Raw genomic sequence first — 27,385 nt, forward strand, 5'->3', positions numbered from 1 at the left:
ATACTAAATCTAAGCATTTGCCAAATTTATTCGGAATCAAATTAATTTGGTTCAGACCCAACTCGGACATTTTTTCGAAAAACTCATTAAAACATGACCGATTGCAAATCGGCACGATATAGTCATCGACAGGTTTCCACGAAGCACACGGTAAATTGAAATCACCTAATACAATTATTGAATCTGCATTATTTGCCATCAAGGTAGCACTATTTATTAAAAAAGCATGCTGCATGTATACAGATAAGTCCGAATGGGTTGGTATATAAGATAGGGTTAAATAAATAAAGCAACTATTAAGGTATACTCTAATACATTAAAACAGTCTCTCCACGTTACTAAGTTTTTGATTGTTTACATATATGGCCGTAAACATGTCTGTGAATGAGGGCCAGGTTACGAAGTCGCCATTAAATATGTCCGTGTCACAAGGGGGTAGATGAATTGAAGATCCTATGTCCCGCGATGTGTTTTCATCTGAAGCTCGTTCTTTTGGTGTGGGGGTTGGGGTCTTAAGATCATCAATAGTTTGGTTAATGGATCCCAAACATTTCAAATATAATTGATGACCTGTTTTAAATTTTTCTTTATTTTCATATATTTCCAGAGTATAAACGGATTCATCTTCGGGGTGGGTTTCGTAATGTTCTTCGATATATTCGAATAAATCCGAAATACAGAACTTAAATTCTTCCATTTTCGATAGATAATTTGCTTCCAGTTCCATCATGATTTTATCATCCTTGTGGAACATAGGGTCGGCTAGGACTAAGTGGTCGAATCTCTTAAAGATTTCGCCACCTATATCACGATTGTAGGGTTGGGTCGGTAATTCCTGCGTCATAAGACAGTTGACTTCGACATGCCAGTCGGGATCAGTTAGTGACCCTATGACGATTTTACATATACGGTGAGAGTCGAGGTATGTTTTCGGTAACCTCAATCTCTGAACCAGCTCAGAGGCAATTATTGCTACCTTTCGGGTCGGGTTAATTATGGCACGTATTTTATTCCAGTTTCCATCGTGTTTTATTTTTATCATGGCAGTGGGTATAAGAGTCGGCTTCTCCAGTAGCGTTGGAGTGTCTTCGTCTTTGTGCAGTCTTTTGTCGCTCTTTGTTGTTTTGGTTGTCTCTTTGCAGAACAACCTGGGGTGTCCGTGTAGGGTTGAATGATGCTCCCCGTTACACATGCTACATCGTTTTGCGCTTGTGTGTTTTGATGAATGGGTGATAGTTCGACGGGCCGTGCGGTGGGTACTTCCTCTTTCTTTTCGAATGGGGGAGAGGGTCGCTTTAAAGCGATGTAAGCGTCTAGCCAGGGTCCCATTGTCGGAGAGTGATGCTTCGGGTGACGCTGAGTGATTGTACGATGAAGGGTGGGCTGATCTGCCGGCTGCTGATTTTGATTTGATGCTTTTTTGAAGAGCCATGTCACTATAAATAAATGAGATTAGTTATTTGGTAAGGTGACTATTTTGGTTATTGGGCGGGTAATTGTTCCTTGAGAAGTACGTATGTCAACTATTTTGGTCTTATTGTCTGCACCATGATAGGTGTTTTCGATGCGACCAAGTTTCCATTCGTTTGGGGGTAGAGTTTCTTGGCGTATAACTACCATATAACCATTGACCTCTATATTGCGTTGAGGGTATTTCCACCTATACCGTTTGTGGAGTTCTTTTAGATATTCTTCTTTCCGTCGTTTGCAGAAGTGTTGTTGGAGTATCTTTAACTTTTGCCATATATGTGCGATGCTTAGCTATGTATCTTCTAAGTTGCGTTCTGCTGGGGTTAATAAAGGAGTACCTATTAAGAAATGGCCTGGAGTTAAAGGTTCTATATTCCTGGGGTCTTCACTTAGTGGGCTTAAAGGTCGAGAATTCAAGCAGCTTTCGGTTCGGGTTAGAAGCGTAAATAATTCTTCGAAAGTGAATTTTTGGATTTGGCACACCTTTTTTAAGTGGCTCTTTAAACTTTTCACTCCTGCTTCCCAGAGTCCACCCATGTGTGGAGCTCCAGGAGGATTAAAGTAGCAGTTGATGTTTTGGTGTGCTTCACTTGTTGTTACTAGTGTTTTTAGTGATTTTATGAATTCTCGTCGATCTTTGATTAAGAGTTTAGACGCTCCCACGAAATTAGTACCATTGTCCTAATAGAGATCGGCGGGACATCCGCGCCTGGAAAAGAATCGTGCGAATACGGCCATGAATGCTTGGGTGGTGAGATCGCTTGCTGCCTCCAGGTGTATTGCTTTGGCTGCAAAACAAACAAATACGCATACATAACCTTTTGTGATCAAGTACGCTCTGCCGGTGTAATTTTTTATGTCATAGGGACCGGCGAAGTCGATTCCTGTTGCTGCGAATGGGCGAATTAGGGTGGTACGTTCCGCTGGAAGAGTTGCCATGATTTGAGTAGTTTCTCTCTTCCTGTTTTAAGCTTCGGTATCCAAAACTCCGTACGCATAAGTCGTAAAACTAGCTGGTTACCACCATGTAGGGTAATTGAGTGGGTAAATTGGGTGAGTAGTCTTGAACTCGTCTGGAGTTATTTCCAACGTTGTGTATGGCTGTTGTGATCTGTTGGGTGACGCATTCGAGCAGAATCTGAATAAATGTGCTATGACACGAATGGCTTTGGATAGTGATGAAAATCTATCCAGTATATGCTCTTGTGTTGTGTTGACGAAAGTCTTGATCGGCCGCAGTTCCAATGTTGTATCGATTGATTTTCGGGTCATTGGCCAATGTTTCGGGTCGAGTTTTAGCCATTGGGGTCTTACAGGGGTTTCACTAGCGTGCAAAAAACTTAATTTCGAAGTTCCAGAGACATTCGCGTGAAAGATATTAAACTTCCTGTCTTTTCCTTTTCTATAAGGCCCACTGTCGGATTGGGTAACTGGGACGGGGTCAGTTAGATTTCCTACTGATTCCAAAGATTTGTATCTATGGGTGAGAAACGCGTCGAAAGTTTTCCATGATGGTATTTCAGAGTTGTCTTCTAGGGTGTCCTCAAATTGATGAAGTAAAGTTTTATGTTGACTCAATCCACACAAGAAGATTAAGATTGGGTCCCAACTAGTCGTGTCTATGTATACATTATGAAGATTTGTAAGACAATTGTTGACGGTCCTCTGAAGGTGTTTAATATCGCTGAGTAGAGCTGCTAGGCTCTCAAAAATTTTATATTATATTGTAAGTACGTACTTATGTATAATGAGCAATTTGAATATATATATATATATATATATATATGAATATATGTATATATAATATAAATATAATATACAATTTTTGAGAGCCTAGCAGCTTTACTCTTGGTACCTATTCATACATACACGTATATATACATATATGTATATATATTCAAACTGCATTACCCACTCTGTTAAATATTCATTGCGAACATGCAAAAAACCCAAATATATATATATATATATATATATATACGTAAGTACGTACTTATGTATTATGAGCAATGTGCTAAACGGAATATGGCAATAACAATTTCGCAAATACTTTGCACTTAATATCTGTTAAGCATAAGATTTATTTTAATATATATATTTGTTTTCACTTTGCAGTTTTATTCCGTATTGCACTGATATATTATTTATACTATGTTCGCACCGACACAAAATTCGTGTTTTCATAGACAAAAGAAGTTTTCACGCGAAAACTTGTGTTTTCAGCCATACAAAATCTGTCAAACGAAAACACAGTTTTCACTGAAAACCCCTTGAAAACTTACATTCCACTCATTATAATCGGTGCCTGCTCTAGTTTAATCGATATTATTAGAAGACATATTTTGCCAGCCCTAAATGTCAGTTGAAAATTTGTTTACATTCCATAATTGGCCTAAACGTACCCTACAAGAAGCTGCTGATGGGTTCACCAATACACTCACATTTGATATGTCAGTACTGTTAATTTACATTTGCATTTTTAAATTCAGAACTATCCACAGATTGGACAAAGACGTACGCAGAGCTATTGAGAGGAGGAGATGGCATCAAGTGAAAATTTATTTATATATTTTCATATTTTATTATATTTTTTGTTTCATTCCTTTTTATATTTAAGTATATTGTTATAACTAATTCTGATTAAAAGTTCGAAATTTATTAAAGAAATAAAAATTGTATTATCTACTGCGCAAAAGAATTTTTCACTTCTGATAGCGTTTCAGTCATAACTGACAATTTTCATCTATGACGGATTTATGGTCAGCAATGACTCAGAAAAAGACATGAGAGTGAGCAGTATAGATATAGATGTGTGAACTGTCAATGAAAACTCATCGAAAACACACAATGTCGGTCAGAACGACTTTGGTTCCACAATCCACAAATTGTGTTTTCAAGAGGATTTCAATTCGGCGCGAACATAGTTATATATATTTTTTTAAATTTGGGTTTATGTACTCACAATTTTTTCCACGTATGTAATCCTTGTTGCTTTTGTAAATCCAAGTTTGTGGTTGATTGGGTGGGTGAATATATAACTTCTGATGATCCAAACGGTGGTTGATTGGGTGGGTGAATATATATAAACGGTGTTTAATTGGGTGGGTTTTATTTTACCGGGAACGAATTCGGCTCGTGCCAAATAAAATAAAATGTTAATTAAAATTCAACAAAATTTAACTTTAATTAATTTGAGTATATAGGGTATAAATATTATAGACAATTTGTGTGGGTTAATTGTACAATATTTATGTGTGTGTTTGTTAAGGGTTATATATTATATATAATTCAATTTATGTGTTATTTGTAAGTTAAACTTAAATAATATAAATTAACTATAAACTTAATTGGAACCTGATGTGGGTTGATAATCCCGCGTAGATTTTGGTGGTGCTGCTGTTGTGTTGCTGGGCCACCTTTTTTTCACGCCTTTTTATTTTGGTCCGCGTTGATATCTGCTCCTGCCTTCTGATTTATTTTTATTGAAATTATGAGCTATGTTGGTGAGGTTGAGCCTTTTGTATTGTCCTCTAATTCGTATTTATGCGAGTTTGGAGAACAATGCAGGGATGTGTTCATTCGGTATGAACATCTATCTTCCAATGCTTCTTCTGACATCATGCCAATCGCAAGTGGTACACTTTCTATGATATCACTTCCATGCATCAAAATTCTGTGTACTGAGCTTGGCATATAGAACCATGGATATTCTCTGATGAAAATTTTTGCCGTTCCTAATGCGTATTCGCGGAAACTTTCGATGTTAATGGAATAAATGGAGGCCATTCAACGCAAAATGATTTTAAGTCGTTTTATTAATTCATGGCTCACACCAGTAATTCTAGCAGATACAGCAGAATTTTAAAAAAATCGACCAGCTGTATTTCCGCTATTACCCGAGCCTTGGCTATATGCCTTCCTTTCTTCCAGTAACAATTTATCTGAACCACTTCAAATAAGTTTTTTTCTTTCGGCATACTTATAATGGCATCCAAATTGTTCATCTGTTTTGCCGTGGCCTTACAGATGCCGCATGTCTATGTCGACGTTTCCGCAATTACGCTGCATACTTTTCCATCAATTATTGTAAGTTGCAATTTGTGATCGGAAAGTGAAAATCGGCTAAATCGTGTGGGCTCAATTCTTAGAATCTGCGATTTCGTATTCCCAATCTCGGCTCTAACCAAATCTGCAGACTCTTTCTCAAAAACATTTTTAAGTGGGCTACAATATCGCGTTGACGATGGCCGAGGATTTTCTCAAACTAAGGTAGTTCCATAAACCAATTGTAGTGGCACAATATATATAAAAAATAACTGCTCATCAGCTATTTTTAGATCTGGGTTTTTAAAACTTGGGCGATATGTAGAGTGCCCCGAACCCCATTTGGAGAAGAGCCACAAATTTTTATATTCGCTGTCTTCAAATTGGCTGAAATTGTCAGGATTTCTCTTGACGGAACACAAAACATCGTAACTTGGAAAGATATTGCAATTATGTGCTTTTGTTCCAGCTTGCAAAATTTTATATGTTCTTTTGGTATAATCGCCATCAATAAAAAGGGCCAAAGCACTCAGCAGTATATTTTAAAGGAAATACTTGACTAAGACTTCTTTTAATTTTTTTAGTTGATTCGGTCTCTGTTGCAATCATTGAAACAATTTCGGATGTACTACGCTTTCCAGATTTGTACAAACATATACATGTTGCTTTAAAAAGCTCACTGCAGGTATTGCTTTCGACGAGATTCGCAACTTTGGCGCATTGATGTTTAGGGTGGCAATCTGTGAAGGCTTTCTGTTTTCTGACGACATTTGAAGTGAAGTCTGGGGATGGGAAAACAATATGTTCCTTGGCAGAAAATTTTCAATTGTACAACAATTGTATTCAAAGTATATGAACTACAATTGAATTTTTCTCCAACGCTTGAAAAAACAAAATCGCTGATCGCTAAAAAAATTAAACATTAAAAGTATGGGCAGCTAATCTTTGACAATTTAAACAGTGGACGAATCATACTTTTAGACAATTATACTCTTTTTACCAGTCAATCCCTGCTTCATAAAGTTTTTCTCTACAGAAGATGAAATTTTCTCACAAATAGGTTATGAGAAGGTTATTAGGTACAAACACAAATTAATAATACAATACAAATACACAGGGCACAAAACATTTATTTTCTATTAATATAAGCCTTATTATTGTAGAAACACAAAAAACTAGGAGCACCAGGTTAATTTAAAATATTATTTCGCCAATTCCAAAAACCAAAGTATGCACGTCAGTTTTGGAAAACACGTGGTGCTAAGTTAGCATGTGTTAGAAAGAACACAGTCGCATACTGATATCGACTTAACCAGTTTTAACGCTATCGATTTCACAAATAAATATTTAGGAGTCGGTGACAAATCAAATTTTACTAAATTTTAACAGTTCAAAATTTGTATTTCGGTACGCTAAATCCATCAACTCCCACTGCATCAGATGACATGCAAAATTCAACCTAATTTGCAATATTTCTTTTCTTTTTGTTAATTTACAATGAAAGCTTTTATTAAATTTTTCCATAAAATTGACACTAAATTAATTAAATTATTCTTAAATTCACTCTTAATTATATATTTTTCTTGGTGATTTACATTGTTTTTGCTTCTTGAACAATTTGCCAAAGTTGAAGCTTCCTTTCATTATTATATAAAGTTTTCCACTTTTACATATTAACACTTTTTTTTCTTCCTTTTCGATTACATCAAGTTTTTCTTTTTTTCTTATAAATGCATTTTTTTTCCTTAATTTAAGTACAGATTCTTAAATAATATTTTTTTGTTTTCACATCTATCAATTTTTTTCTTAGCTCTTCTTTTCAATTTCATAGTTTTCTTTCATATTGTTTTAAAATTCGTTTTGCAAATATATTATGAATTAGCAATTTTCCTGTTTTTTTTCTCTAGTAGGGTTTTGCAGTTGTTGTTGGCTTCATTCCAATCTGTACTCCCACCGATACATGGCCACTTGGTATTTGTCGGTAGTAAATTTAAGCCGGTCGTGAGGTCCGTGAGCCTCCTTCTGACTCTTTCAGCGATCTGTGGGAAGGCCTCTAGTCCTGTTCCGTTTGCGTCGGCCATGGATATTTTTACGCCTTCAGGTGGGAGCTGTACCTTTGCGGATGGTTGTGACAAAGTTGGTGACTCTACTACTTCTGCGTCATTGTTCGTAGTTGTGTCTTTATGATGTCTGAAGGTATTATATCTTATATGTGAGCGCGTTTCTCTGCTGCCATCTTTGCTGTGAAAGGTTTGGAGATGCATTCGGGTGCTCCTTCAACTCGTTCCATCGTTTTCAGTACGTAAATACCGCAATCGTCTGTATTTTTCTGTTTTGGTACAGTTATAAACAGTTTATTTTGCTCTTGAAACGGCCTGTATGTCTTGCTTTGCTGACAGCTCGTGGTTGAATGAATGTGAACGTCTCGTTTGGACACCAAATTTGGGCATTTAAATATTTTTTTTATTTTTTTCGAAACTGTTACGGCTATGTGGTATGATTTGAATTCGCTGATGTTCACCGTTTTCTCCATTCCACCGTCAATTTTTCGAATTTGGACGATGACTGATGAGATGTACCTGAGAAATTGATACGGGCCATCGTACTTCGGGGCTAGATTTGCGGCGAAACCCTCAGTGGCTTTAGAGAGGTGATAATCTTTCGCGAGAACTAGTTCTTCGATTGCGGGGGTTCATTTTCTGCGTCTCAGATTATAATGGCAGGCTTGATCCGTCGTCGCCCTCTCTATATTTTGCTGAACAATTTTGAAGGCCTCCTGCATCCTCTTGGAATTTTCCTCAGCCGTCGTGGGTGAAATACCTGTGCCGATATTAACTTCGTCGAAAAGGGCCTTTTGCAGTCGCGGCTCTCGTCCTTGTAAGAGGAATGCCGGGCTATACCCCGTGGGGGCCGAGATGTTGGTATTCGCTGCGACCTCGATCTCTGGGAGAAAACCGTCCCATCGTTAGTGTAGGGATTTACTGAGTTGTGCTATAATTCGTTAAATTGTCCGGTTGACTCGTTCCGAGGGGTTCTCTGGAGGGGTGCAGTGAATTGCTGGCGTACCCCTAGTTTAGGTAGTGTTGCCATAGCTAACTAGTAAATTCGACGCCGTTGTCCGAAATAAGAATTTTCGGGACGCCAAATCGTGCGAAAATTCGTTTTCTAAATGCACTTCTGCTGTAGCGCGCTTCATGCGGACTAAGTCCACCCACTTGCTGAAGTGGTCGAAGAATACTAATAACATAGTATTACCAAGCGTGGATCGCGGGTAGGGTCCAATGAAGTCAGTGCAAAGTGTCCCTGCTCGAGCGTCAATTGTAACAAAGATTTTTTCTGTCCTGCTTCTTCTAATTTGCTGAGATTTACTCGTCGTGTCCAGGGTTCGTTACAATAAATTTATAAACTATGGGCCCATTTACAAATCTATGCTATCTATGTAAAGAGTGAAATGCCTGCCAGAGGATCGCCTTACTGCGAGACATTCATTCCTTGCCGCAGTAGCGTCATCCGCGGCTCCGTTGAATAGCTGTTATACGATAAGATTTTCTACTCTGCCGCGCTCTGGGGGTGCTAAGCGACTAAGGATGCCTTACGTTTGCGTCCCGCGGTGATGATGTTCGACTGGATACGTCGGCGTTCGACGGTGATGCGCGCCGATGCTCTGGAGACTTATGGCGACCGAAAGTTAAGGGTTGAGTCGGTCAAAGGATCAACTCACTACCAAGCTCTCCCTTAACGAACGGCGTTCACAACTTAAGGCACTAAGACTAGGCAGAGGATTTACAAAATTGAAAATATGTTCTTAAATATACCTGATCAACGTGAAAATCAATGCAATCCCTTTCTCTGCCCTAATATAGCCTATATAATGGTTTCCGGCGTTCAACCTGACTTTAAGCCGTTGGGGATGGTCAAAATATGTGATATCTTAATGATAATGTGGTTTACCGCCGAATATGAATATAGTTGGTCTACACCTTGGTTTAAACCTCATATCCCTAATATAATGATTTCCGATCCTGTGGTTGACGGTTTCAACATCAACCCAATATATTAAATTTAGTTACTTCGATTTAGTTTAATTTTTGACGCGAAGTCAAATATATTAATAAAATTAAGTGAGTCCATGACCTTCAATACCAAATTTAATTGTTATACATTCTCGATTTTATTCGAATAATAATTTTTAAATTCTGTCGCAATATTTTTCAATATATTGTAAAGGTTTTCTACTCCTGAAAGTATTTCCTTGACTTTGACCCTTGTAAGTTGCAAGAATATAAAATGTTCTGTTACACCCGAACTTAATCCTTCTTTATTTGTTTTTTCTTATAATTTGTACGCAGTGTCTACTCATATATAATAATCAGCTCAGTGTTTGTTTTTATACTCTCGCAACCTGTTGCTACAGAGTATAATAGTTTGGTTCATCTAACGGTTGGTTGTATCACCTAAAACTAATCGAGTTAGATATAGGGTTATGTATATATAAATGATCAGGATGAAGAGACGAGTTGAAATCCGTGCAAGCTCTAACTTGAGTAAAAATTGAAATATCTTTATGAAACTTGGTAGACATGTTTCTTGGTACCGTGAGACGGTTGGTATTGCAGATGGGCGTAATCGGACCACTGCCACGCCCACAAAACGCCGTTAATCAAAAACAAATAAATTGCCATAACTAAGCTCCGCAATAATATACAAGACTGTTATTTGGTACACAGGATCACATTAGGGAGGGGCATCTGCAGTTAATATTTTTTTAGCCTTATTCTCATATTTCTATGTTATAGCACGAAAATGGGTGAAATCGGACTACAACCACGCCATCTGATTCTTTCACTTTCCACTATGCAAATCAGGCAACAATGACTGTATCGGGATAAAACTTTGCATGAATAATGCGTTTAAGTATGCCACCTTGTGACCGAAAATTGTATAAATCGAACCAAAACTGTTCAAGCCCCTAAGTACCAAATATGTGGATCCCAGTGCCTATAGTTGACTTTTTACCGAAAATATCGGTTAATGTGTAAGATATATAATTGAAATTCATATAATAGAATAAATAAATGAAACTATCGATAATAGTATGTCTTTGTGTCAAAAATGGGTTGATTCCGATCAATACTTCCTTTAATATAAAATTTGCCAACACCTGAAGTAATTTCCAGGGCTTTGAACCTTATAAGTTGCGAGAGTATAAAATGTTCGGTTACACCCGAACTTAGAACTTCCTTACTTGTTGTTTATTAACAATGGTGTGGGGAGCAAAAGAAAATCGTATTTCAGTGATTGCTTTACGTAAGTGTGGAAAAAACGCAAGTGAAATTTATGAGATTCTCAAAAAACTTAATATCTTGAGAATGTTTGTTTATCGTAATATTGATCGATTTTCCCAAGCGTCTACAGTTGATGACAGAAAAAGAAGTGCTTGACCTCGCGTGCTTCCGATCAATTCAGCCATAAAGTGTTCGCGAACGACATCGCAGAAATCCCTAGAAAACAAAAAAGGATGTCAAAGGAAATGAATGTATCGATCAGTAAAATGTCAAGATTTATTTGAGTTTACCTCCACTAAAAGTCTACTGTCGGTCAACTAGTCATCTTCTGACAAAGCGCTTGAAACAAATGAGGGTCAACAGATGCAAGCGGCTCTTCAGTGGTACGCGGTCAACGGCCAGGAAGATATTTTTTTACAGATGAAAAAACGCCTGGTTTTATAGCTGTAGATGATTAATCATCTCAAAGTCAAGATTGGAATCTACTGGACTACAGTATGTGTTCAGAGTTGGAGAATATGGCCTATCAGATACCCCACTGAAAATTTACTCCAAAAATATATCGTTCGTGCAACGAGGTGAGTATCAACAGAAACTGTAAGTGCTGCTATTGATCGATGGCTGAATTTTTTAAGTGTGTGAAAGCAAACGGAGACCATTTCAAATACAATTTTGTACATCGCTCATTTAATATTAAATAAATTTAATTTTATTAAACATTTTTGTATAAGTAATTTAATTTTTATAATAGTCTGAACTTGTAAAAGAACTTATGGCAGGACTAAATACACTGCCGGCAAGAAAGCAATTTTCTTAAAATTATAGGTACGCATAGACAAGAAAATTACAATTAAAGTGGCCATACACGACAGACATAGGTACGTTTTCGATCGGCAGGTGTTGTAGTGTAATTTATACGTCCTTGTCTGTTGTTGTTGTTTATATAATATCTGCTTTTAGTAAAAATGGATCAATCGCACATTTTTTATTTTATTGAAATGGCTGTAACTTTCTGTCATCTGATTTACCTTTACTACATAAAGGTGCATGTTGTGTGAAAGATTGGTTACTTAAAAAGATCGGATATTGAGATCTTATTGTTTTTAAACAAAAAATACGGTAAGATTTAAAAGATAATAATAAATATTGAATTAATTTACTGTAAATAGAAACGTTACTTTAATAAATAAATGTGAGAATTACAAGATTAAATTTGTATCGAAAATACAAATGTGTCATGTTTGGCTATTTTTGCTGAGCTCAATTTTTTTTTTTAGTTGTACTTATCAATGTTGCATTACGTTGTACAAATGTGTCATGTTTGACTAATTTTGCAGAGTTAATTTTTTTTTTTTTTGAGTTGTACTTATTAAGGTTGCCTTACATTGTGTTAACGAGCGTTGCGGTTACCGAGTGAGTACTGTTTTTCTAATTTGTAGGGTAAAACAGAGAAATATCAATTTTACTTATACCTCAATATCTGGTAGAAAGTTGGTTTGGTTCAATACTGATACAAATATCGGCGTTGCTATTTTATATTTATGCCTGGAATTAACACTATTAATAAACATATTTTTCTTTTTTCGTGGAATAGATTTTGGATATTTGCCTTCAATATTTAAGTTACGATCCCAACTATAACTATGAATCTGATGATGGTCACAGTTGCCTTGCGATGGATACTGAAGAAGGAGAATATGTCGACAGTGATGATTACAGTGATGATGATGATATAAGCTGGAAAGTTCGTCGTGCTGCCGCAAAATGTTTGGAAGCTTTAATAATAACTCGCCATGAATTTATTGAGAGTTTTTGCCAAGACTTGGGACCTATATTAATTTTGCGTTTGAAAGAAAGAGAAGAAAATGTGAAGTCGGACATATTTCATGTATACATAACTTTGTTGAAAAGTGCAAAGGCTCCACATCCTTTAGCACAAGATCCAGATTCAATGGAAGAAATTCCCCGAATCTTCTCTCTTCTTCAAGATCAACTAAAAGATGTTATTAAAATTATCCAACCTCTAATGCGTGAACGGTCGATGAAAACTCGTCAGGACTGTTTTCTTTTATTGCGAGAATTATTAAATGTATTACCTGGAAGCTTAGGGCCATACTTAAATGATATTGTCCCTGGTATAAGTTACGCACTATGTGATAAAAATTCAACAAGTAACATTAAAATTAGTGCATTAGGATTCTTATGCTCTCTTTTTACATGTCATTCACCTACATATCTTTTTCAACCTCATATTCCCACATTGGTACCAATTATAATTACTGCTGTATTTGATTCATTTTATAAAATTTCTACAGAAGCACTTCAAGTCATGCAACAACTTGTAAAGGTTATAAGGCCTTTAGACGATCCCATATTACCTGGTACTTTTAAAATAGGACCTTTTGTGGAAGACCTATATTCTGCTACACTAAAAAAATTAATGACATCTGATGTTGATCAGGAAGTTAAAGATCGTGCTATAACTTGTATGGGCCAAATAATAGCAAATATGGGCGACTTTTTAGTTCCGCAAGTTCAAACTTGCCTTCCAATATTGATGGAACGGCTTAATAATGAAATAACTCGTCTAAGTAGCGTTAAAGCAATTCATATGATCGCTTCATCTCCTTTACGAATCGATTTGACTTTAATAATAAAAGAAATTATTCCCATATTAGGCTCATTTTTACGAAAAAATAATAGAGCTCTCAGATTGCATTCTTTAGATTTACTAAACAAATTGGTTGAGAATTATTCTCCTGCATTTAATCCCCAAATTCTACAATTAGTAATTGTTGAGCTTAAACCGCTAATATCAGATTCCGATCTCCATATTGCTCAATATTGTTTAATACTTTTAACAGCGACTGCCCTTAAACATCCCAAAGCTCTTGAAGATACTCATGAGCAATTTTTGCCTGCTGTATTAATGCTGGTGCGATCGCCACTTTTACAAGTAAGTAATTCTTTTTATTATTATTTATTAATTACTATACAGACTGTATGTTTTTTAGGGTGGTGCACTGACATGTACGTTAAACCTTCTTCAAGTCTTAGTTCAAACAAATATTCAACATTTGGGTTACAATTCTTTGCTCAATAAACTTATGGATCCAGTTATCATTGATAATGAGCAAGTTCATAAACAAGCACATCATTCTTTAGCTAAATGTATAGCATCACTCACTCTAAAGTGCCCATGGGAAGCCATACCTTTGGCGTCGCGTCTGCTTGATTATATTCAAAAAACAACTGAATCTAATGATATAAAAATGGGCTTTTGTCTATTAACAATTGGAGAGATTGGTCGCAATTTTGACTTAAGTCCGATTTTATCTTTACCACAAACTCTAATTGATTGTTTTGGTGTTTGTTCTGAAGACGTCAAGAGTTCATCAAGTTTGGCTTTAGGTGCTGTTGCAGTTGGAAGTTTAAAAACTTACTTACCTCTTATACTTAAAGAAATAGAAGGACAACCAAAACGTCAGTACTTGTTATTGCATTCACTAAAGGAAGTTATATCAGCATTATCTGTTACCCAACACGGACTTTCTCAATTACTACCTTCCGTTCCATCTATTTGGGTGCAACTTATAAAACATTGTGAGAGTTCTGAAGAGGGTTCTCGAAATGTTGTTGCAGAATGTCTCGGAAAATTAATCTTGGTTAACCCAGATGAACTATTGCCACAGCTTCGCGATGCTTTATATTCTAATAACGCAATTATGAGAGCCGTGGTAGTATCGTCCATAAAATTTACTATATCAGATCAACCGCAACCAATAGACCACTTATTAAAACAAAATCTAGGCGAGTTTCTTTCCTCTCTTCGTGATCCCGAACCAGGAGTAAGGAGAGTAGCATTGGTCACATTCAATGCGGCCATTCATAACAAACCAACATTAGTACGTGACCTACTGCCCACATTATTGCCTTTTTTATACTCAGAAACGAAAGTTAAGGTTAGTTTTTACCATTATTTAAATTATGTACATTGTTAAACTTTCGTTAAACTATTTATAGCCTGAATTAATTCGTGAAGTTGAAATGGGTCCATTTAAGCATACTGTTGACGATGGTCTAGACATTCGCAAGGCAGCTTTTGAATGTATGTATACTTTGTTAGAGCAAGGATTGGACCGAGTTGATGTGAAACAATTTTTGGGACACGTGCAAGCTGGTTTATGCGATCATTATGACATAAAAATGTTAACATATTTAATGACTGCGCGTTTAGCTGTTTTATGCCCTGATGCAGTTTTACAACGTATGTTTAGTGTCCAGTGTATATCTTTGCTAAACTAAATTATAATTGTTTTGTTTAGAACTTGACCAGTTTGTGCTGCAATTGCGGGAAACGTGTACCTACAAAGTAAAGGCAAATTCCGTGAAACAAGAACATGAAAAACAAGATGAACTAAAAAGGTCTGCATTAAGAGCTGTTTCTGCGTTATCCCAAATACCTAATGCAGGTGAGTTAAAGTTTTTTTTTGTCTCTACGGTTTCGGAATTTAATTATATTTCAGACAAAAATCAACACTTAACGGATTTTTTGAAAATAATCAAAGATACACCGGAATTGTGCAAAATTTACGAATGCATTCAAAAAGACTCAAATTCGGTCAATATTGAAAACTCGTCAATGGATCAAAGTTAAATGTAAATTCATTTTTGTTTTGTAATATAAGCGTTAATGCCATGTTTTCTGTTATCTGACAGATGTGGAAACCAATACGTCATCGTAAAAATATTATAAATGTTTTACCTACGTATTATATGTAGATATCTTATTTAATAAATAAACAAATTTTTCATATTAATTTCAATCGGGTAGCCAGCTTAATTGTTAAGTTAGAGTTTATCGTAACTTCCTTTAAAAATAAGTAAGCCGATTTTAGGAAGTGCACTATACACTTTCTCAGAACCTGATTTTAAAGGTTGAATGAACTGAACGGAAGAGCATATATTGCGAAATTAACCACAATAAATGTAGATTATTGATTCTCCAACTTGCCCTACTAAAGTTTGCATCAACTATATTTATTTCGTGAAGAGCTGAATGCATTGTTTAAAAATTCGAAGGTAGTTTCATTTATTCCCATGATTCAGTTAATCATGATTCTATCCTCTCCGGGCGTCATGTCAACTACCTATTAGTTAAATTTGAAAAACTAAAGAACCATACAAAACAATATGAAATCTTTCGTAAGCAAAACAAAAAAAAAGGATGTTAATTAATAGTTTTCGAAAATGGATGTTAATCTCTTTTGCGCCAATTCTGAAGCTGATATGTGCTGAAGACAACTTTATTGTATGTAAATATCAATGTGATATTATTGACATATATAAGTAAGTAATCAAATGCGAATAAAGTGAAAATGTAACTGTTCCGAATAGGCTATAAAAAATTAAACTTGAAAATATAAGGTTGTCAAATATCTCCCTTCCGCTTTTTTGTCTTTTGAATTTCGCGGCTATGTACAAAGCGCTACAGAGCTCGTATCTGGCAACACTATACATAATTTGAAAGGTCTTGACATAACCTACAAAACAACGCTATGCATGATTAGTTTGGATATTGCGTTCAACAGTTATAGACGTGTAAACATGGAGTTCACTAACGCCGAAATTCGCGCTATTTTAAAGTTTTTCTTCGTTAAAGGCAAATCCGCTAGAGAAACGTTCCGTGAGATTAATGGTGTTTTGGGGGATGGTACTCTATCACTTCGAACCGCGGAGGAATAGTTTCGACGATTCAGAGCCGGTGAAAACGACACCATGGATAAGCCAGCCGGCGGAAGACCTGTGACGACTAATACCGATCAAATCATGGAATACATCGAGTTAGACCGGCATATGGCATCTCGTGACATCACCCAGGAGATGGGAGTTAGTCGCCAAACCATTTTGAACCATCTGCAGAAGGCTGGATACAAAAAAAAGTTTGATGTTTGGGTGCCGCATAATTTGACGCAAAAAAACCTTCTGGACCGAATCAACGCCTGCGATATGCTGCTGAAACGGAACGAACTCGTCCCATTCTTGAAGCGGATGGTGAATGGCAACGAAAAATGGATCACATACGACAATATCAAGCGAAAACGGTCGTGGTCGAAGGCCGGTGAATCGTCCCAAACAGTGGCCAAGCCGGGATTGACGGCCAGGAAGGTTTTGCTGTGTGTTTGGTGGGATTGGAACCGAATCACCCACTATGAGTTGCTCCCATATGGCCAGACGCTTAATTCTACCATCTACTGCGAACAACTGGACCGCTTGAAGCAGGCGATCGACCAGAAGCGTCCCGGGCGTAGCGCCAAGTGATTACCACCTGTTTCTGTCCATGGCGAATGCCCTTGGTGGTGTGAAGTTGAACTCAAAAGAGGCTTGCGAAAAGTGGCTGTCCGAATTCTTCGCAAATAAGGAGGGGGGCTTCTACGCGGAAGGTATTATGAAGTTGCCGTCTAGATGGAAACAGATCATCGAACAAAACGGCGCATTTTTTAACTAAATCCGATCACTGTAACACTTTTTATAAAGCATTGAATGAAGAGCAAAAAAGCGGAAGGGAAATATATGTGGATTGGCCATTAAATTAATTTTATTACAACACTTTCTGGTTTTAATTATTAAAAATTACATTAGTTTATTAAATTTGAATATAACTTGTGTTATTGTACATCCGAAGTAGTCAATAGTCGCGCGTTAAAGCTACGTATATTTTCTTTCTTCATTTTCACATTCGTTTTCTTACGCTCACTCAGTGTTCTCACTCCTTATTGATCTCCTTGATAACCTCATTGTCCAAGAGTTCACTTAGCTGTGGTACATGACTGATTCTTATATCGACTCAAATTATTGGTTCTTAAGACGATCAATAACCTCCTCTGTCCCTGTGCTGCGAGTTGGGTATAGCCAGAACAATTTTGAAAGCGCATCGATGACCACAAAAATATAAGAATAGAGCTTATTGAATGAACATGAAATGAATTTTTAAATTTATTTTTAAAATATATTTTTATTTTGTTTTGCAAAGTCGCTTGACGCAACACCGTCCACCTTGATAGCAGGGCGAGTTTATATTGTGCTTAATTGTGCCTGCCTTGGTTACCGCGTCTGCCACTCGTACCTTTGCTTTCCTTCTACGGTTGCGACGACTCGTCCTAATACGCACTGCTGCGTTCCTACGTTGTCTTCGTGAACAAGAACGATATCGTCGGGCTGAAGACTCCGTTTCGGGTGCAGCCACTACCGCCTCCCATAACCAGCCAAAGTGCGGCGCCCTGGGTGGTATATAGACGAATTTGAATCCTACTTCGGCAGCGAATCGCATTACTTCTGGAGACTGGGACAGAAACGCCTCTTTGAGTTCGCGCAGCTTGCGGTCGGCGCCGACGAAATTGGTTGCGTTGTAGCTGTAAATGGTCTGGCGCATCCCTCGGCGACCAATGAACCTTTTTAGGGCGAAAACAAAGAAATTATTCGATATCTTATGGAAGAGGTGCATTTAATAGGCGACATCCTACTGGGATTAATTTGACGGGTAGAGTTTTTACACGTTAGCGGGTGGCGTGGTGCCTTTAGTCAGTTTTGGGATTTCATTCGCAAATTGAACCACCTGAACAATTTTCAAAACAGCCATTTTTAGTCGTCTAATCCATCGTAAAAGCCGCCATAAAGCCGGGTCTTTTAGAAGCAGCTTTGGACCGCCAAACCATATGGAATTATTCACTTCGGAGTTGCAACCCTGAAAATGGAGTCTGCCCAAATTTTTTCGAATAATCGATTCAATATAGTAGCGCCTATACCATAATTTTGAAAGGTGTGCCGCCAAGAGCTCGAGACGTTGAAGAGACTTGGGCCTCAGCGGAGCCACTCTAGACTTTGCAGTAAGCAGCGTACATTTATCACAACCAGCAGATTGGCGAGCAGAGACTGACAATATGTTTCGTTTAGCGGTCGTTTAGCAAAACCACTTCATTAAGGTGAATCCATCCGAGGTTAATATTTTAACTACCACCTCACTTCTTATAGTTTCAGATCCTGTTAATAAGTCATCAACATAGAAAGTATCTTTTACTGGAAAATGAATCGAGTGGATAGGTATCTGCATTAGCATCGCTGATCATTTGTAAATACCGTGTTGCGAGCAATGGTGCAGGCGCAGTGCCGTTAAGTCGAATAAACTGAACTCTGAGCGATGCACAATAAGATGACAATTTTTTTTTTTCTTCCTGCATAATTATTTGGCGGTTCATTTTAGTAATGTCTGCTGTTAAAATGTACTTATGTAAGCGAAAACGAAGAAGAGTTGATTACAATCCTTCTTGGATGGTTGGGCTTACCATCAAAAGCTGATTTAATGAAATTTGAGAAGAAGTACGACTCGACGCACCAAAGAACTCGTAGTTTTGTTGTTGTTCCCTCGGGCCTCAAAACGCACTCACGCGGAATGAAATAGTGTGGCTCACTCGGGATCTTATTATTTGTTGTGCTCATATGACCTAGTGATGTATACTCATTCATTAAGTCCAAATACATTTTACGAAGTTCTGGATCTTTTAATTTTCTCTTCTCCAGGGCCTGCTGCATCCTGAAGGGGAAGGAAGTTCCTCAAGAGCCCAACATTTTTGGACTACCTAAGTTTAGTCTTTCTCTCAGTTTGGCACAGTGTGATATTTACGACGGGAGGAGCCTTACACTGCTGACATATTTGTCGAACACAATCCATCGCAAAAGAGTTTTTTGTGGCGTTGGTTGATTAGAACCACTATTAATTTTGCCTTCAGTTAACAGATCAAAAAGGTTTCTGCTTCCAATAATATATCAATATTTTGGAATTTTGGATCCGCCAATTCAATATTGTGCGGATTTTTCCAACCATTAACATTGATGTTATGGTCTGGATGATTATCCGAAATACATCGCATAATCCGGAACTCCGCCGAAAGTTTGTGATTATTTACCCGCTATTTAACAAACGCGCTTAATATTGCCCTGACTTACATATTAAAGTTTCCAATTTCTATAATATATAACGTCCTGTTTTGGCGTCGAATCCGCAGTTTTTGGCCCAAATCCTCCGTCATAAAGTTGACTTGTGATCCTGAGCCAGCAAGGCTCTTGCGGGCAGGGATTCTTTACAGCTGGTTCTCACAAGAATACTGCTGTTACCAACATTACCCGATCAGGCACACTTGTTGTATTACATGTGTATTTGTTGTTAGTCGCGGATTAGGTATAGCAGCAAAAGAAACGGGATTGCACACACGACATCGATCCGCTCTGCACTTGGATGCCGTATCTGCCATACGCAAACAATTTATGCATAAGACAATGATTTAACAGACTCAAATCTCTGTTGCACAGAGAGAGTGTTGAAAGTGGAGCGGCAGCTAAATTATCGTAATTTGATTCGCACTGCTGACACTGCTGCTTTGTAATTGCAGCAACTAAAGCTGACTTTTTCCTGTTCACGTGATTCACGCTGATTGCGACTATGCGTCTCGTTCTCGAACACGCTGCTACTTCCGCTGATAGGTGCTGGTACTGTCTATTCAAGGTTACTTCACAATCCTTGGATTAGGTGGCAGAGCATGCATATGATTATCGCATTTGTGATTTGTTTCTCATCGCCCAGCGATAGCAATGAGTCATACACAGGCGAGACTTCATCGATCATCACGCGTAATGAAGGAGGTTGTGAAATGTTACAATAGGCGTTCCATTTTCTGCTAATATTGCAGCTGCTTATGCGAAAAAAACCGGCCGAATTTCACAGTTTTACAAGGGTTCGGAAAAATGCTTGTAAAAACCAAACAATATTTACATGATTCATAAAGCTGCGTATTGTGGATGAAATACAGAACTAAATAATGACACTAGTTTTTTCGAATTCATTTGAAAATTATAGAAAAAACAAAGGTATAAACGTTTGTCAATGAAATGAATTTGAAATCTCTTTTAGAAAACGTATTTGCACATACAAACAGTCATCTTTTCATCATAATTGTATATGGGTCAGTTATTATAAAGTATATACTTTGTATTTCCAATATATATTTTGTAACAAGATAAACAATATTACATAACAAAAACAAAACATAACTTCAAGGTACGATGTTTATGTTAGATTTCGGTATCTCCAAGCGATAGGAAAAACGTCGTCAACAACAGCAATTCCCACAACAGCCGGTTCTACGTTACCGGAATTGACCCAGATTTCATCGGGCCAAGGGCTGTTATTTCGGCGATCTAACCCTGTTTGGATCGGTAAATGTTAGTCTAAGTCTGTCGTCACTAGAGCAATACCTAGCAGCAGGGTTGCTCCGTATCCTCTTGACCCGTGCTGGTATCGAGTCCAACCCGGGCCCCGAGGAATTCTTTTGCTGCGTATGCGCTAAAAGGCTCCATCCAAACTCCACCTCGGTTAGGTGCAATACATGCAATGGATGGAGCCATCTTAAGACCTGGTCAGGCCTTAAGACCCATAGGGAGTTACGTGGCCCCATGCTTCCAACGCAATACTGCGACACCAGCCTTAACGGCTTTGGTCACTGATATCGCTAACAAGGTAATCGAAGGAAATAGATGGATGTATGGGACAAAGGAATACTGCGCTGTGGTAACATTTGATGTACAAAATGCGTTTAACTCGACTTATTGGCCTCATATAATAAGCGCACTGGAAGGCAACACCTGCTTACCTAGTGAAAATTGTAGCCAGCTGTCTGTTAGATCGACAGTTGCTGTACGATACCGATGACGGACCGAAAAAGTATACGGTATCGGGTGGAGTACCACAGGGTTCTGTGCTCGGCCCACTGTTATGGAATGTACTCTACGACGGTGTGCTGTGCCTGCCACTACCGAAGGAAGTGCAGATCATAGGATACGCAGATGACATTGCGGTAACAGTGGTAGCAAAGGAACTGGATCAAATCCAGAACCTATGTAATCAGACGGCAACAAAAATCAAAGATTGGCTCGCTGCAACAAACCTCCAGCTTGCTGGACAAAAAACTGAAGCAGTACTGATTACAAGCAGGAAGAAGCTGGAAGACGTCACCCTTAATATCGACGACAGTATCGCATGCACCGAATTTGGTTGAAATCCGTTGAGCAGATCTCAAGAAATGGGTTTTCACCTAAAAGTGGGCTGTGCCACGCCCACTGACTAATTTTGAACGCGGTTTCTATAAAGCCAATTTATACCATCCCAGAGATAAAATTTAATGTCTCTGGCGTGTTTAGTGCTTGATTTATCGCGCTTTTAGTAGTTTTTAACAGTACCGTTATATGGGGAGTGGGCGGAGTTGCCACCCGATTTCAACTATTTTCACACCGTCAATAGAAGTGCTAAAAACATTTCCTTCTAGTGTACCAAATAACAGTCTTGTATCTTATTGCGGAGCTTAGTTATGGCAAGTTATTTGTTTTTGATTAATGGCGTTTTGTGGGCGTGGCAGTGGTCCGATTACGCCCATCTGCAATACCAACCGTCTCACGGTACCAAGAAACATGTCTACCAAGTTTCATAAAGATATCTCAATTTTTACTCAAGTTAGAGCTTGCACGGACGGACGGACGGACGGACAGACAGTCACCCGGATTTCAACTCGTCTCTTCATCCTGATCATTTATATACTTGTATACATAACCCTATATCTAACTCGATTAGTTTTAGGTGATACAAACAACCGTTAGGTGAACAAAACTATTATACTCTGTAGCAACAGGTTGCGAGAGTATAATAATTTGTTGTTCTTGCATATATCTACAATGATAAAAAAAAATTACAGATCATGACATATTAAATGACACTAGGAAATCCCATTATCCCTATTGGGAAACCCGATATTTAAAAGTTGGGACGGCGCAAACGTCATTTCCGGCAACGAAAAATTACACCCACGAGTGATTCACATTACGAATAATCGCAAGGGTCAACTCAGCAGAACTGCATAAGCTTCCATTCGGTGTATGCTTTGTTCACCGAACAAGTAGCTTCTTATGTTGCAACTTGTGTTAAGTAGTGCGGAATTAGCCGAGCCAGAAAAGGCAAGAGAGTTTTTTAAGTGTTGAGATTTAAAACTGCTCAGCTACAGAAACAAAAACTTCAACAGCTATGATTTAAAAATACGTTTTAACGAATATCTGTTTATTTATATTATAGATAAATCAAATGTGCTGGAATGAGAATTAATATTATGACAAATACGGCGGAATGGCTCGTTTAGTTCGAAATTTGATCTACAGGATTTAACAGTGAAGGTCTAAACTGCCTCGAAAAGCGAACGGGATATTTAATTTAAAAAGAACTGCAAACTGTTCCATTTAAGATTTTCACTAAGAATATTATGCCAATAATTTTCTACGACTAGAAAGTGTAGGTAGATTTATAAGTTTTAAACGACCATAGTATGGAGGTAGACTTAACATAGAATTCCCTCTAACTTGTCGGAATGGATTTGGTTGCTAGGGTTCCATACAACAGGGCCATATTCCAATATATGTCTAACCAAAGTTGTATAAAGTGTTTTAGTAGCATACAGATCTCTAAATTCTTCAGACCAACGTTTAACAAAACTGAGCACAGCTTTTACTTTCAAGACCATGGTATCAATATGAAGACTAAAATTAAGCTTAGGGTCCATACTAACTCCCAAATCAACAAAGTTAAAAACTTGCACTAGACTATGGTGTTTAATTACATAAGGAGAGAGGTGCACAGATATGTGGAAAAAGCACATCGTCTAACATTTATTGAGATTCAATGGCAAATTATTTCAAGCATCCAAAATGGTTAAGTCAGATACATTGTATTCGTGAAGTATATGATTTAAAAAGCTTTAAGACGTCGGCGTATATTAAAATTTTTGAGAATTCTATTACAGTTAATAAACAGCAAGAACAGAATCGGGCCAAGAGACATTAATGGTATCTAAAAGAGTATCCTCAAATATCACTCATTGTGTTCTATTATAAAGATAAGAAGCTAACATTCGTATGCTTATGCTCCCTAAAACCCCAACCTAAAAAAATGATTCATGGTTACGAAATTGATGCTGAGATGAGGAAATTAACGGAGAAATCGAAAAAGTTATATGGTCTGCGATGATACTTTCAAAAAAATTAGGTATAACTGATAGTTTTGCAATACCTTATTATAAATGACTTTCCATATTTAAGGAAAAGCACCGTCTTTAAGAAAGAAATTAAATATCCTTGTCAAAGGCAAGTAAATATATTTGGCACTATTTTTTAGGAAACATGAGGGTATCTTGTCTGGGGCGCAACTTAAAGATGCTTTTAACTTATTCAAATTAAGTAGGGCGAGTTTTCTGTTTTTCAATTTATGTAACTCTTTCGAAAACCACAGACTTGTACTTTTACCTTTGTAACAATTACTGTTTGAACATACTTTTCAAATAATTTCGTCCTAATATTATTAAAAAGCAAGAAACTTAATTCAATATCACCATTATAATTAGGCCATGTTATCGTAGAAAGTTCTTTATTTAACTTTTTAAAATTAGCCTTTGCAAAGTTAGACCGAGTACAGAAGCTAGAAGTTTGATGATTACTACCCCGTACATTGCCTATGATTTCGACAGATATTTCCAAAGCAGGATGATACGAGTCCTCTGGTAGAACAAAAGGATTACTCTGAATAACTGAACGCTTTGAAGAGGTATCAACATATACTAAATCTAATAATTTACCAAATTTATTCGGATACAAATTAATTTGGTTTATACTAACAATTATGTCTACATTGCATTGCTTTTGTCTTGGGAAAGGTATTAGCATGTGCCGAAATTGATGACACGTTAAGATACGTAATTAAAGGTTGTTACGTACTTATATTATATTAAGGGGTTTTGCTATAACAATTTCAGCATTGACAAACTCCACCGCAAACTTTTAAAGAAGACCGGAAGGTTATCAACTGTTCTAAATATGACTACTATGTTTTGTTATAGGGCAAAGCTTTATCAGGATCGGCGAATACTCTACGACAAAAAAGATCTATTCTAACAAATGGATTTCATCATTACGGTGAGTTAAAATTCTTCATTATCTGCAACCTGATTGTTGCAATTATAATTGTCGTATTTTTTATAGATATTAAATTCGTAATAATCGCTATCCTGGACATATATTTCCTGTTTCATATGGTAACTCCTACCTTCCAAAGGAGTTACCTTTATGAATGGTCATTTCATCATTTCGGTCATTCCAGCTCGCCAAGCCAAGGCTAATGCAGAGGGAAGGTCTATTGGTTTTGATGAAAATAAAATGTAACATTAAGTTTTATTAAGACCGGAAATGAAAACACGAAGTGCCTTTTTAAGATATTTCTTGCAGAGTGACTCAATAAGTGGTGTGCTGTCACCATGAAGCATTGTAGTTTTATTTATTAGCATAATTAGTTTGCGCTCGATCTCATTCTAGTACTTGACAATCGATATTGATCCTGAACTGAGCATTGAAAGATCTTGTTCGATTAACTAGATCGTTTTTTTGTCAGAATATGTGAAATCTAATCTCGAATTTATTGCATAAAAATTTAGAATTGTATTATAAGAAGATAATACCACATCTGCCGAACCTATAATTTTTCCTAACTATGCCCATGGCCTACCATGGCTCACCATGGCACTATCACCGTCAGATTCCCTTATATTATTCAAAGACCTTCAAAGAGCACACTGTCTGACACATAACGCGTTTGATCACCATTATGTTCTGGCATGCTCTTAACCAAATCCGAGTACTGGTCGCAGGTAATACCAGATAGAACTGTTATGTGTTGAAATTCCTCTACACGAGAAGTTGTTTCAGTTGAATGTCTATCTTTCCATCCGTATATGTAACCGACAACTTGAGGAAATTTTGAGATACATATATTAATGAAACATGGTACACGTCTACCTAACACTCTGAAGAGATTGGTATTGCAGATGATCATTTCCACGACCATAAAATGCTTGATAATGGAAAAAATGTAAATTGCTTTAACTTGGTCAAAAAAATCAATTCGTTTTATTGTCGCCCAACTGAGGCCGAGCGATTGAAAGAAGAACAACCGACAAGGAAGAAAACACAATCAAGGAAGAAGCCAATATTCCACAAACAAACAAGAATTGATTAAAGAATTTTTACTGCAATGGAAAGTTGAATTAGGGGCTTATGAAAGTGAAAGTAAATAATGTATGTAAATAGAAAACATATTTCTAACTTCTAATAAAAATAAAAAAATACAGTATTATTGAAGATAAATCACAAAAATATTTGGCTGATGCCTTAGGAAACCCTTTCAGCAATTTGAAGCTAAGAAAAGCTTACTTAGTCATATAACAAAATATCCCGATTCGAAAATGAATAAAATATCACAAAGTTTAAGTGAAAACATATTTTTCATTACTAGCCACGACATAAATTATCTTAAGCTTCATGCAAATTTAGAACCAGTTTTTGAAGTTTTAAAGCTGTTCCTAATGAAGCCCCAACATATAATATAACACAAATGTAGTAGTAACAATCCGCACCGAGTATGAAGAATCGGTATAAGATAATGCAAATTGGAAAATCGTTAACTAGCCTTTGTCATGCTTGTCCGTTAAGGCCTATCCCCATTTTTTTAAATACGCGTTCGCTAATATTATATGTCCAAGATTTTCTTGTCAACAAAATCCACTAACCTTTGGGCTTTACAACTATTTATTGCGAAGAATCGGCAAGCAATGTAATCGAAAGAACTCATAAGCCATTTAACTGCTTTTGCAATTAAATGATTGAAGAAGATGGTGTAGAACCTCAAAGATAAAATTTTATTATTTTTAGACATATGACTATAGACAAAGAAACATACATGAATGACTACAATAAAATTAAAAATATTAATGACACAAAACCAGCAACAACATGCGTTTCAATTCTTCTTCCCGCACAAGCTACCCACAAACTGTTACTTCGCGACGATGGCAAAAAGTTAAAATCAATTTTTTTTTGAAGTCAATGCGAAATGTGCCATCAGTGGCGGCAGCTTGACAAAAATCACAAATACTTGAATAATTCTTATTTCCCAAATTATTCAATTATTCGCGATACATGCTTTTAGACAACATACGGATGCGGAGAGATGTATGCGGCACTTGTTATTTCCTTGTGAATGTTTGTACATATGTAGCTCGCAGAATATACATACATATGTATGTATGTTTAATTGTCACACTTTTCTATCACTTTCCTAAGAGTGAATCAAAAAAGCTCTCAAAACTTTTATATGCATGTGATTTTTTATTCCCTTCTCGCTCACATATTTTCTGCGGTAATAGAAATATATACTTCTTTCTCACACTTTAACTAAATGTATGGCATATCAACAAAACTGCTTTCAAGGAAGCGCAACGCTGCATTCCATAATAGCCTAATGGGTAAACCACACGTTTGCCATTCTCTCGGTCTATATTTCATATGGCTAAATGAGTTCAGCTTCCCGCCCTAATGCAGTCAACAACACCGCACAACACACTACTCATACGACAACACAACACACCACTCATGCGACAACACAACACACA

The 27,385-nt window shown here is 37.0% G+C and overlaps 1 protein-coding gene and 2 long non-coding RNA genes across 4 annotated transcripts in view; 2 read left to right on the forward strand and 1 right to left on the reverse strand.

Annotated features, from left to right (window-relative positions):
* The window catches only part of LOC138856171 (uncharacterized), a 36,782-nt gene extending 24,388 nt beyond the window's left edge, over positions 1–12,394 (reverse strand). Inside the window, exons 1-2 of the long non-coding RNA XR_011395229.1 lie at positions 11,090–12,394; positions 4,433–11,015 (exon numbers count right to left, since the gene is read on the reverse strand). This is a non-coding gene — a long non-coding RNA (uncharacterized lncRNA). The remainder of the gene's footprint in view (positions 1–4,432; positions 11,016–11,089) is intronic.
* Positions 1–15,625, forward strand: part of Cand1 (Cullin-associated and neddylation-dissociated 1) — an 80,312-nt gene extending 64,687 nt beyond the window's left edge. The window contains exons 5-10 of one of the 2 annotated variants that reach the window (XM_070106590.1): positions 12,394–13,755; positions 13,814–14,761; positions 14,823–15,066; positions 15,125–15,271; positions 15,326–15,458; positions 15,519–15,625. In XM_070106590.1, the coding sequence (XP_069962691.1) occupies positions 12,394–13,755; positions 13,814–14,761; positions 14,823–15,066; positions 15,125–15,271; positions 15,326–15,456 (2,832 nt within the window). In that variant the 3' untranslated portion in view covers positions 15,457–15,458; positions 15,519–15,625. Of the gene's footprint in view, positions 1–12,393; positions 13,756–13,813; positions 14,762–14,822; positions 15,067–15,124; positions 15,272–15,325 lie in introns of both variants that reach the window. The other variant, XM_070106589.1, reaches the window with a different exon arrangement.
* An 8,860-nt stretch (positions 15,626–24,485) lies between these two features.
* On the forward strand, positions 24,486–25,152 carry LOC138856470 (uncharacterized). The gene is made up of 2 exons (XR_011395687.1): positions 24,486–24,857; positions 24,924–25,152. It is a non-coding gene; the product is annotated as an uncharacterized lncRNA (long non-coding RNA).
* The last annotated feature ends 2,233 nt before the right edge of the window (positions 25,153–27,385 follow it).

Source organism: Bactrocera oleae, chromosome 3 (assembly GCF_042242935.1).
Source record: "Bactrocera oleae isolate idBacOlea1 chromosome 3, idBacOlea1, whole genome shotgun sequence".
NCBI classification, from domain to species: domain Eukaryota; kingdom Metazoa; phylum Arthropoda; class Insecta; order Diptera; family Tephritidae; genus Bactrocera; species Bactrocera oleae.